Consider the following 13,546-nt stretch of genomic DNA (forward strand, 5'->3'; position numbering starts at 1 on the left):
TGCTTACATTTTAGAAAGTATTAAGCAGTGCTAAGGAATGACACAAGTACATGTATGTGGAAGTTCTAAGGTGATGAGCAGGTACATGTACATTTCACTACCCTCTGTAGTGTTACGAATGGACAGTTTTCTTCAATATAGGTTAAGAGTAACTAACATTAATTGATAATGTATTTTTGGGACAGTCAACAAGAAATAACTTCCTTAGTTATTTTAAGACTTGAACTTATAATAACATGACTTGATCCTCAGAAAAAAATGTCTTCCCCAGGGTTTTTTTTTGCTTCTTCTTTTAATTTTTATTTTCATGGAATTCTAGATCTTGCCAGTGGCATGAAAGTTATATAATTACGTTAGCATCCCATCTTCTGGGACACATCTGGCATGTTTACCCACCCTCGTAGACGTCTCTGACAACCATTTTGCTTTCTATGTTCCCTAGAGATATTGAAAGCTAGCTAGTCACTTTGACTCTCATCCTCAGGATAGAAGGAAAAAGTATTTGGATGAGATCCTCAACCTGGGAATCCTGTGTTTTCTTTTAACTTAGGTGGGGAAATTTTTAATAATAATAAATGATACAAGAACAAAGATTTCAATACTGTGCAAGTTTTGCTTCTCTGTATTTAGTCTCTATCTTCTTCATTTGTAAAATAGAGATTTTTCACTTGTTTCTGCTTAGGAATAAAGAGATTGTAAATCTAAAACATTATTCATGAATATCAATCCACCACATTTCAAGGATAGTATTTTGGATTCAAGCTTTGGATTAGAGAAATTGAAAAGCTCCTGGGCCTCCAGCATGTCAGGTTGTAGAGAGAGGAAGTCTGTATTTGTTGATTACTATAACTTTATAGTATAGTTTGAAATTGGGAAGTCTCCAGCTTTATTATTCTCTCTCAAGATTGCTTCAGCTATTCAGGGTCTTTTGTGGTTCCATACAAAGTTTAAGGTTGTTTTTCCTGTGAAAAATGCCATTGGAATTTTGATAGGGATTGAATTGAATCTGTAGATTGCTTTGGGTAGTGTGGACATTTTAACAATATTAATTCTTCCAATCCGTGGCATGGAATATCTTTCTATTTTTTTAATTTCTTCCTCAATTTCTTTCATCAATGTCTTATAGTTTTCAATGTATCGCTCTTTCACCTCCATGGCTAAATATATTCCTAGGTATTTTTTTCTTTTGGATGTATTTGTAAATGGGTTTGTTTCTTAATTTCTATATCTAATAGTTAATTGTTAGTGTAGATTCACAAAAACAAACATCACAAATTACAACAGACTTTTGTATATTGATATTTTAATCCTGCAACTTTACTGAATTCATTTATTAGTTCTAACAGTTTTTTGTGGAATCTTTAATAATTAGAGTCTTCTTTCTTTTCTCTTAGTCTGTTAGCTAATGGTTTGTCAAGTTCGTTGATCTTTTCAAAGAACCAGCTTTTGGTTTAATAATTTTCTTTTTTTTAATTCTTTATTTCATTTATCTCTGCTTTAATCTTTATTATTTCCTTCTGCTAGCTTCTTTCCTTCTGATTTCTTCTTTGACCCATGTGAGTGTGTTGTTTAATTTCCACAAATTTGTGAATTTTTCCATTTTCCTTCTGTTATTGATTTCTAACTTTATCCCATTGTGGTCAGAGAACATACCTTGTATGATATCTATCTTTTTAAGTCTATTGAGACTTAATTTGTGCCCTAACATGTGATCTATCCTGGAAAACGTCCCATGTGAACTTTAGAAGAACGTGTATGCTTTTTGTTGGTTAGAGTGTTCTGTGTGTGTCTATTAGATGTAGTTGGTTTATTGTGCCATTTAAGCCCTTTATTTCCTTGCTTGTGTTCTGTCTGCTTGTTCTGTCCGTTATTGAGAGTAGAGTATTGATGTCTCTATTATTGTAGAACTGTGTATTTCTCCCTTGGATAAATGAGTTTAAAAGGATATATTTCTTTACCTTTATTCAAGGAAAAAATGTATAGGTAATGTAGGATTTTTAGAAATACCATATATAAAGTTATCTGCTTTAGTAATTTGGTTTATTATCCTTAATCTGACTCTTGCAAATTTTTGACCTCCTATTAAATCCATAAAGAGAAACATTGTCATAATATTGCATATAATATTCTGTGATTAAACTAAATACAATTTAAAGACAACCATTATAAAATTTTGGTTTTTAGAGCATTGAAGTTCCTTAAGAACATGAAAATGAGAATAACTGCAATATACTGTAATTCATAACACACCTGATCCAGGTGGAAAACTTTAAGCTGTATCCTTGTCTGTGTATAATTCTTATACTTTTTGTCCCAAAAGGGATAGAGGGAGGTCAGGTACAACTTTTAACTGCTTTCACTCTCCTAAAGGAATTGAAGTTTATTTAAATTAATTTGGTCTTTATTGTTTGCTTTGTATTTCTTGCTTATTGTAGAAATTTAAAAGGAAATAAATGCCAGTACTTAATCTTTCATATTTTTCACCTCTAAGGGTAATCTTATTTTTACTGAATTAATTGTGTTATAAGGCATACAGAATGTTTTATCCTAACTGAGGAGTGAGACCCAGGTTAAATGAGACTTCAAGGGTCAAAACAAAGAGACCAGTTTGATTTACCAAGTTTTATTGTACCATTGTTAACTGTGCCCTCAGCCCAATGACCTGCCTTAACAATATGTATGCATTTTAAGCTTTTGTGCAAGCTAATTATAGTGTTGATGATATTATTAATAATACGCTTACTATAAGACCCTGTGTTTATTTTGTATAATTTAATTTTCTCAGCAACCCCATTGTATAGAGGAGGAAATTCCTATCTGTTTAAACAAATTGAGCTAGTAGTGGGAGGGAGTCTCAAGAGGGAGGGGATTATGGGGATATATGTATACATATAGCTGATTCACTTTGTTGTACAGCAGAAACTTAACACAACATTGTGAAGCAATTATACTCCAATAAAGATTTAAAAAAAAAGAGCTAGTAAACGGCAGGGCCAGCTTTTGTCTCAAATATGTCCTATTCCAAAACTTGTGCTGTTAACCACTTGGCTTAGCCTACTTTCCAATTCTATAGAGTGGGAAATGTATAATAAAAAATACTTGTTGATCAGTAAAATTACCTTTGTTTATTGCCAGTACTTTCAGCCATTTGCTTTCCTGATTTTTAATCCCATGCTCATGTTCATTGTTAATTTTATAAATGGGAGGATGACTGGGGCCATATGTTTTGTAAGCAGTATAATTATTTTTTCTCAACCAGTTCCGTCTTGCTTTTTCCCATTGTTCTTGAGTAGGAAGAAAAAAAGAAAGTTAGTGTGAATTTTTTAATTTTCAAAATTACTAACCTGTCTTTGTAATTACAAGGGAAAACCAGAGGATATTTTAAGAAAATGTATTTATTTGACAGGTGTGACTTAACGATCAGGATAGGGTATCGGCCTGGGGATTGGACAACAAAATTATCTTGAAAAAATTAATTCCACTTTTATAAGTAAAGTTACTTTAATTCCTTAATGATTAAATTGGTATTTTTAAAACCTTTTCATTCTTCATGGGGAAGTTGTGGAAAGTATTATAATTATTTCAATCATGTGTTTAAGTCATGTAAATAGACAGTTAAGAATGACAGTCTAAATTTTTTTAAATTAAATTTTCATTTTGGAAAAATCTTAGCATTTCTAAACAATGGCTAGGTTATACCCTATTATTACATGATGAGCCTTGTCTGTATTTAAATCTTTCAAATAAATATTTGTCCTGAAGAAGAAAACACATTTTGTGTAAAGAACATTTGTCTTCTAATTTTTGGAATTGTGGTCTCTTATTTGACATTATATGATTTTCTTAATGTTACCATAATTACTTTTTTAGTGTATTTTGGGATCTCTACTGTGCAGCTCCAGAAAGACGGGAAACATGTGAACATTCAAGTGAAGCAAAAGCCTTCCATGATTATGTAAGTTACTATATAATTTTACTAAGTTGTATTGTCAGTTTTCTTCTTAATCACTGTTCTTGAAAAATGCATTGGACCATCCATGTTTTCCCTTTGGTACTTAAGAAATTATTCTTTTTGTCTTGGGAAGTAGGCTCATCACTTTAAAAGTGAAATACAAACGGGTTTGTGAGTCTTGTTGAAGAAACTTAGGATAAGAGAGTAGTCCTAACTCCAGGATGTTAAAGGTGTTTCTTATCTTTAAGTGTGCCTGATTTGTGAAGTTGCAGATTTATAAAAATTAAGTAGTAATTATTCCACAAAATTCATCATAAGAATTCTATAAGTGAAAAGTTCCTCTTCTGCATATAGCATTTTAAAAATACATAGAAATATTACATTATTCTCTTTTGCAACTTTTAGTTACACATCATAAGGCTAAATATCCCCTTCACTGAATTCAGTTCCATAAATAAATTTATTGTAAATTAAAGGAAATACAAGATAAGAGAGCAAAAGAGTCCGGGCAAAAATGAAAATGTGAAATTTTTTTTTAATTCTTAAGAGCAGTGGCCTATCCTTGGCTAGGTGATGTATATTGAGTGTTTTTTTAAAAGAACTGTAAATGTAATTTTAGAGAGTTGATGGCATCAGGAAGTAGAATTGTAAAAAAAAAAAAAAAAAAAGTGGGGGGGGAGTAGGTTTTCTTTAGGGAAAAATAGCATTTAAGAATGAGGAGACTGTGTTTTGAAGGGGCTGGGAAAACACTGTGTTTGCAGAACTGACCATAAAAGACATGCAGATTGAGTTTGGGGTGGAGGAAAACCAGTTTCCTTGGTGTGGAACAAGTGGAATTGGGCCTGGAGCCTGAGGAAATATCGATTTTAAGTACCTGAAACTTTACCAGAGGGATACATGTTTAGTTGGTAGAAGGGAGGCATCATTCTGTGTAAACAGCCTTTAAAACCAGAACCGTGGCTCAAAAGGGAAAAAGAACTTGTTCTTCCAAAGGAAATACCTCAGCCTTAGTCTGAAGAGTGGAACTAGCCAGAAGAATTATAACCCCAAACACAGCACAAGGAAGAGTATGCAGACTTAAGAGAAGTGAAAATCTTGGGCATCTTGCAGGGGCTGTGTAATACTTTAAACGTATACTAAACTGATTAAAGTGAGACTGCTTGTGATTACTTCATCAGATATTGATTGTACTCATAAAGCTTGCTATGTGCTAAACACTAGCTCTTGGGGACAAGGTGAGTGAAAGGGATGCTGCAGCATATAAAGAAAAAGTACAGAAAAGGCAGATAAGGCAGGGCCCAGGACACGACATTTATTTGAACAATCTCCTTCTTTTTCACCTTTGGGTAATGGCTGTAAAGTAAAGCAGAGACCCAACCATGAAGAGTGTAAGGATTCTGGCTAGAGTGAGATACTCATCTCATCCGTCTCTTACATCAAGAAAGACGTGCCTAGGTTTGGCCTGCCAGTAATGGGAAAAGTTTTTAAAATAACCACTAATTTTGACAACTAGATGGCATTAGATATTATCAGTGGTCTGCTGTAAAGGATGTACAATGTTTGTGGATCTACATCTTAAGAAATTAATTATATAAGTACTTTTTCAAAATTCCATTGTATAGAAAGATGCAGCCTTCTGTTCACCATGGAGATCTTATAGGGAACACTGAACTAATTTAGTATCTCCTTCTTAGAAGCATAGATAAATCATCATTGTTGTCATAGCCGTCATCATCATCGTAATCGTAATCATTTTGCATCCATAAGGTGCTTTCGGTATTTCAGAGAGTACTCACACTTAATTAGCTTTAGAAACCCTCTTAAATATTTCAAGGTTTTTGAAAATGAGCATTGACCAGAGGTAGGAGTGAAATTAGATTTTATAGGAAGAATAACCCCTTACCGTGTAATTTGGTCCTAAGAAAATGTAGTTTAGAAAAAAGTCAGTATTTGGATTTTACAATTTGTTATGAATTAGCACATGTTTTATCAGATGTTTCATAATTTTATCTTAAATATTAGTTTTAAGAGATTTGATTTCTTAGGTGGCATTTTTATTATACCTTTAAGTCAATTTATTTTTAATGGTAATACATCTCTAAATTTTTTCAAATGGAGGTTCCTGAAAAGATAAGAGTTTGACTTACAGAATCTTATATTGCAATTGGATTTTTAGAAATGCATTTGTTTTCTGTAGCAAACTTTTATGGTAATTTTCATGGGTAGGATTTCCTGAATTCTTAATAGTAGACAGTTTCTAAAAATGATCAACATAATTCATGTTTAATGTGTAGATATAGAAGTTTGAAAGATTCAGGGAAGAAAATAGGAAACAGGAACAAACAATAAGAGTTTGGTAAAATTCTGTCACGTAATATTGCTATATTAGAGTCCATTGGGAACCATTTCTAAGATAGTGATTAGTATGTATACCTACTGAATTTCAAGGTAGTTCTCAAGGAAGCATTCTGAAAAATATTTTCTTTATTAGCTGCATCTTCAGAGTAAAAATATACTTGCATGCATAAATTCTGATATGTTTAAAAAGTAGTCTCATTATTTTCTAGTCTTCACTTATCTATGAGATTGAATGGATAATGAAAGATAAACTACTTTTTTTTCTTTATTTTATTTTTTAAAATTTATTTTATTGAAGTATAGTTGATGTGCAATGTGTTAATTTCTGCTATAGAGCAAAGTGATTCAGTTATACATATATATATATATATATATATATGTATACATTTTTAAATACCTTTATTGGAATATAATTGCTTTACAGTGGTTTGTTAGTTTCTGCTTTATAACAAAGTGAATCAGCTATACATATACATATGTTCCCATATCTCTTCCCTCTTGTACCTCCCTCCCACCCTCCCTATCCCACCCCTCTAGGTGGTCACAAAGCACCGAGCTGATCTCCCTGTGCTATGCGGCTGCTTCCCACTAGCTATCTGTTTTACATTTGGTAGTGTATATATGTCCATGCCACTCTCTCACTTCGTCCCAGCTTACTCTTCCCCCTCCCCGTGTCCTCAAGTCTATTCTCTACGTCTGCGTCTTTATTCCTGTCCTGCCCCTAAGTTCTTCAGAACCATTTTTTTAAAAAAGAAATAGTGGAGGCATAATGAGGTAAATTATGAATAATCCTTTTAATTAAAAAATAGGCTAAAATGTTAAAAGTGCTTGTCTTTTGATACTGGGATTATGCATGATTTTATTTTTATCTATATAGTTCTGTATTTTCCAAATATCTGTAGTTAACTTTATATACAGGAAAGTTACTTTAAAGCAGATTAAATTTCACCTTACAGTGAGTTCTAATCTTTCTTCTAAAATTAGAAAATAAAAATCTTAGTAAAATAAAATTTAAATTTTAGGTGGTCATATGTTTTCATGTAACCATGTTATATTCATAAGCATATTTAGCACTGCTCATGAAAGACTTTTTTGGTAAATGTACATACTAAAAGAGAGATATATAAACTGAATAGATGTAATTTTGAGCCATTCAATAATTTCTAATAACTTTTTTGGTAATAATTATCCCAGAAACATTTTTGGCTTTTGGTTTTTAATTTTTTTTGGTTTGTTTTCTAATCATTGCCTTTTTAGAATATGGATTTTTGTCACCGTATTATTTTATTTGCCAAATAATTATAGATGCAGCATTAATTAATATCTTTTTCCTCAAAAGATCACCCTGTTCATATTTATTGTGAGAAAAAGAAAAAAAGAGAGGAAACATTTAAGATGATTTTGATCTTTGCATTTATATTTTAAAATATATTAACTATTTAACATCCGTATGGGGTACCAAATGTAAAATAATTATACCTTTAGAAATCAGCAATTAATAGTATGTAGGGATGCATTTTTGGATGACAAAGCTATAAAAAATCACAAGGAAATGATTACTGTACATGTCAGGATAATGGTTCCTTATGAGAGATAGGAAGAGGTTATGATTGGGATGGGGCTCATGGCCGTGGCTTCTGAGATGGCTGGCAAAGTTCTTTTTTTCCTGACCACAGTGGTGGTTACTTTACAATAAAGATATGTTTGCTTTATAAAATTTCATAATGCCGCAAATTTATTTTGTATGGCTTTCTGTATTTTTTTATTCTAAAATAACAAGATTTTAAAACAGTTACAATAATTAACTTTAGAAAAAGAATATGCACAGTCAGTTCTAATGTGTTTCCAGGCATTGTTATGGTTCATCCTTAAGAACTGATGGCAGAAAATCTAGGGATGGTCTCCAAACAAATCTGTGTTTGTTTCTTCTCTGCTATGACAGACTCTATGAAGTACGTCTACCTGTTGATTTTCTAGAGGGGAGTAGAGAATAAGATAAGGAATGACGGAGGAAAATTTAGTAATTAAGAATTTATTTTATAAGAAAAGAGAGAGATTTTACTATAAGATAATTATTTTGCTTTATGGCTGGGGGATACCTAGCTTGGCCCTGTTATTTTTATCCTGAGTGAAAACCAGGTTCATCTAAATTATAAAACTATTATTATATATTACAATATTATCATTAAAAAGTAAACCATCATTTCAAGTGATTAGAAATAATACCTGCTAGCTTGTAAAGTTTATTGGACTAGCTTTCCTTTTCTCCCTATTACTGTTGTTTTTATTTTACTCTGAAATCACAGGCAATGCTTTTATGTGGAGCTAGTTAATGTTTACTGGAGTTTTTTCCTGTTACAGCTTAACATGAGTTGTTTTATTTAATAATTTATTTCTGATTTCATTTATTTCCAAAATATTTAGCAAAAATATCAATATATACTACTAAACTTTTAATGAAAAACATATACAGTGATTATAATTTTAGTTCTCTGGTATGAAGAGAAGATTCCTTAATTGTCCTAAAGCAAAGATAGAGTCAAAATAAATTATTGCTTTAGCAGTGTGATGGTAATGAAATAACATTATTACAGTGAGCTCTTGAGAGCAGGGAAGATCAGACCTGTGCTTCCCCAGAGTCTGTCAAATAATAGATGTTAAATAAATGTTAACAGAATGAAGTAGTCTGTTAGTTGGGAAGCTGGAAATGTTTCACATCATTCAGATGTTCAGGTAGAGTGATAGGCTTGAGTCATAATTGTTGATAACATGTGGCTGGTTTTTGTATTCTTGCCTAAAACAGTGTTTGTAACATTTGGAAAGGATTATGTTACAGGTTTGTAGTGATGGGATGCTTTTTAAAAAATGATATAAACACACATATATTATGTAAATAAAATAATATGAGAAGAATGTTTTCATTCATACGTTATGAAGAATTTTTTTTACAGATAATTACATATTATTTAGGAAAATATCAATACTTGTGTAGAAACTACTGCAGAGTTAGGTGCGTTCTTTGCCATTATCCTGTAACATCCTCTGTGTATATCCTGAATATCCCTATATATTAGATTTTTGTAATAGAATGTTTTCGCTAATAATTTGTGAGCTTCTTCAAGGAATAGACTTTGTCTTATTTATCTTTTTCATGCTCTTTACCTGGCAGGGTGCCTGACATGAGATGTTCAAATTATGTTTGGTGTTTACATAAATGAATGATTAAATAAAATATTACCTAATAGGTGTTTATCATTTCTTATTTTAGTATAACTGAATATGTAGTTGCAGGAAGGTAATTTAATACTACTTTTATTCACTTTGTATTTTAAAACAAATTTAGATAAAACAGCAACTTGTAAAGACATAAGTGAATCAAAGCAGGTAGCAGAGGCTTTCTATCTTGGGAGGCCTGGCTCTAGGGAATGTAGTGGTGAACAAAACAGATATAGTCCCTATGCTTATGGGCTTATCATCTAGCAAAAGAGATCTTTCCTCAAGAAGTCTGAAATATCAAATAGTAAAGTACATGTAGAGATAGCATTATATTGCTAGACCAGTCAAAATTTATAGATATGTAAGAATATGGAAAGAGATAGGTAAGAATATGGAGAGTAAGTACACATAACTTTTGATATATATTTAATTTTTGGCATATAGAGACATAATTAGTAAATGCTCAAATGAATGAATAGTTTCACATTGGGCCATAATTCTCCTAAACAGTCTATGTAAACTAGAGTTCTTAATAGGCTAGGAACAAATAAAGTTATATTTAAAATTCATTAAGATGATAAAAACTATCGTAGGTATATATTAACATTTGTCAGTCAGTACTGTATAGGCTGTTGTTCAGCTCAACAGGTAGGGACATACAGTTGGCTCTCCGTATCTGCAGGTTCCACATCTGTGGATACAGAGAGCTAACTGTACTATGCCATTTTACGTGAGGGACTTGAGCATCTGCGGATTTTGCTATCTGTGGGGATCCTGGAACCACTCCCCTGTGGATACCTAGGGACCACTGTAATGAGATTCATTTTTCGCCTTATTCTTATCTGCCATATTATTTCTACCCTTGTTTTCATTTCCTGTAGGATCCAATTTAATTTCTTTTGCCATATATAAACAGTGTAAACCACCTTATATTCCTTATAGAGTAAGGTAAGTTGTTTATTTTGTTTTGTTTTTGTGCAAGCTGTGTTGATTTGAACAAGTACATTCACCACTTTACCTGTGAGATGTGTGTCTTATCAACTTGTCCTTCGGCCTAGGATGGCTTCTGGGTGGCATCTAAGTACTGCTAATAACTCTTAGCTGTTTTCCCTATTTCTTTTGATCCTGAGATTTCTTGTAGGGAATATGTTATTTCAGTCATTCGATGCGAAACATGAATAAAGGGAGACGATCAAGGAAACTACAAAGCATTGTGAAAGAATTCTACTTTACTTAAAAATCTTTTACAGTAATTTACTGCATTATATAGACATTATGAAATTCATAAAGAAATAAATGAAGAAGCTAATATGGAAAAGAGATAAAGAAACAGAACAGGTCTGACTTTATTTATATTTCAAAGTATGTATTTTCATGGAACTTCATCTTAAGCCCCTTTCCTCCCACTGATGTATTCATTTTTATTAAAGTCTAATTTCTGGTGAATGTGGAAAGATGAAGATGGAAAGGCCTTAATTTACTATTTTTGATGCAGACGTTGCACTGCCTGTGATTATGTTGTCAATAGCATCATAACATAAACAACAGAAATATACTTTCAAAAATAACATGCATTTCTAACTTTCTATTAGGGATATGAAATTCATGAATTTACTTTGGAGATTTTTCAAAACTGGCTGATGTTGGAACAATGTAGACTATGTTTAAGGAATGGTAAGAAGAGCTGTTTGACCAGAGTAGAAAAATCAAACACAGGATCAGTGCTTAGCTAACAGATGGTAGCATTTTAAAACTGTAAGGCAACTGTGAAATCATCCTTTTCAGTGGTTTCATGCTGAGTTCCCTGGAATCTTGAGGTGCAGTGGAAGGCCCATATGGTGCCTAGGAGTGAGAGGGAGAGAATCCTACCAGAAGGCCCTTGGCTTCCTTCTGTTTTTAACCAGAGCAGCTCAGTTTTTACTCTTTCCCAGTTCCTTCTATTTTCTCTTTCTTATTAAATGGAAACTCATTTAACTAGTTACCTCTGCCATAAATGAATCCTCTTTTAATCTCCCTTGTTATCGCCAAGTGGTCATCAAAACCAGTCAATTCCATTGCCTAAACATTTCTTACACGTGTCTTCTCCTCTCTGATCACAGTGCAGGTACCTCAGTTCCCATCTTCATCATGTTCCAACAGCATTACAACAGCTATTTCTGCATCTGTCTCCCTTCTACCCCTGCAGGGTTCAAGAACTCTCTCCCAAGGGTTCTTGGTAAAACTCTTGAATAAGCAACCTTCTTTTTTTTTTTTTAATCTCTTTTATATATTTACAGTGTCAGAATCCAAAACAATCCAAAAACTTTTAAAAAGTTTGAAAACTGCTTATTTGGGCTGACCTAGTTATTTTACTAGGTAAGAAACTTGGTACTCAGAGACATGAAGGATATGATATGCCATTGTTTAAAAACTGAGTGAGGTTTAGCCTGGAAAACTCAGGCTTTCCAAATTTTCATTGAGTACTTTTTCAACTATACTGGATGAAAGCTTTGTTCTGTCTGCACTCGAGAGTCATTTTTTCAAGCATATTCAAAAAATAGTGAATTCTGTTTTAGGACAGTTAATCTGAGGGCATTGTGTAAGAGGAGCTGAAGAAGGGAAAAGGGCTAAAGATAAAGACTGTGAGGAGGCTATCCTAATAGTCTTGATGTGAGCTGAGAAGCCCTTGAATTAGCATGGTGACAAATGAAATGGAAAATTAAGAATGAAAATGAAGAATTAAAAAGATGGGATTGTCTAGTTGTAAGCACTGAGGAAGAGAGAAATTTTTAAAATAATTTGTAGTTAACATGACTAATGAACTGAGACTTGTGATACTTTTAGCAGAAATCTGGAATTTGGAAGGAGGAAAGACAGTTCAGCTATAAAAGTGAGTTAAATTAATGAGGGAATAGGGGTAAAATAAGAACAGAGGCTTGGGGATAGAAATTTGGAAAGAAATACATTTAGGAGTGATAGAAAGGAAGGGACTAGCATTAAGATAGGGAAAAATATGATACAATGAGAGGTAAGTACTTATCACACTAGCTAGTCTGGCTTAGATGGCATGAGTGGTGTGTTCCATATCCCAGTAAATTTACCGAATCTGTTCACTATTTCTGGATGCGTCCAATGTGAACTCTGTATCCTAGGGCAACTAATAAAATGTGTTTGGTGTTAAGGTACTATCTTGAGTTCCTAAGATATTCAAAAGCTGTTTATGGTTTTTGAAGCAAGACTTGAGACTCCAGCTATGTCAATGCCTGAATGATTTTTATAGGTCACAATTTTATTTTAGAAAGCAGTCATGAATTGGATTGGGGGGAGAGTAGATTCAAATGTGGAGGAAAGCTAAGTGGACTTAAATGATCCATGGCTTCTTCCAGAAGTTTTTGAAACTTAGATTAATAGGTAGGGAAATCTCAATATATTAGCCTTCCTTCTATGTTGAAACTTTGTTTTAGCAAGCATGTATTGACTTGCCTGTTAAATAAAGAGCAGTGTAAAAATTCACATACCTAAAGGAGGTGAGCATACATGAAGACTATAAAAATCCATCATGTTCAACTTGGTAGTCTAGCGGCTTGTACTTAATTGGTACTCAATATTTGATGAAAGAATGTACATTCTTCAGGCATGTGGTTTCTAAACTACGTGCCCCCACTTCCATGGGAACATTATATGTGATCCAGTCAATATTTCTTCTTGCTTTCCTTTGATTATTACCTTATCCTGTTTATCACCTTATCTTATCCCTCTTCCTGATCATCATCCTTTCTTTGTTAGCCTTTAGAGAGATATGAAAAGAGAAAATGAAGAAAAATATTTCAGAGCTGAAGTTATAACTTTTTATTATGGTATGGACAAAAGCCCAAATACAGAAAGGAAATGGAATGTTTTTAGCTATTACAAAATTACTTCTGTATTGCTTACAATAGTATATCTTAATGTGTATTAGAAATTATGAGCATAATTCCTATATGCACTTTCATCAACACGTAACCACATAACCAGACTAACTTCTTTTTTGCTCTAACGTGG

The 13,546-nt window shown here is 32.7% G+C and overlaps 1 protein-coding gene across 17 annotated transcripts in view; it reads left to right on the forward strand.

Moving 5' to 3' along the window:
- The window catches only part of SSBP2 (single stranded DNA binding protein 2), a 292,867-nt gene that overhangs the window by 86,073 nt on the left and 193,248 nt on the right, over nucleotides 1-13,546 (forward strand). For 13 of the 17 annotated variants that reach the window (XM_082458207.1, XM_082458198.1, XM_082458213.1 and 10 more), the window contains one exon: nucleotides 3,871-3,955. The exons of the other annotated variants lie outside the window; for them this stretch is intronic. In XM_082458207.1, the coding sequence (XP_082314333.1) occupies nucleotides 3,871-3,955 (85 nt within the window). The remainder of the gene's footprint in view (nucleotides 1-3,870; nucleotides 3,956-13,546) is intronic. 17 annotated transcript variants of the gene reach the window in all.

The sequence above is a fragment of the Balaenoptera physalus genome (assembly GCF_965194825.1).
Source record: "Balaenoptera physalus genome assembly, chromosome: 3".
NCBI classification, from domain to species: Eukaryota; Metazoa; Chordata; class Mammalia; order Artiodactyla; family Balaenopteridae; genus Balaenoptera; species Balaenoptera physalus.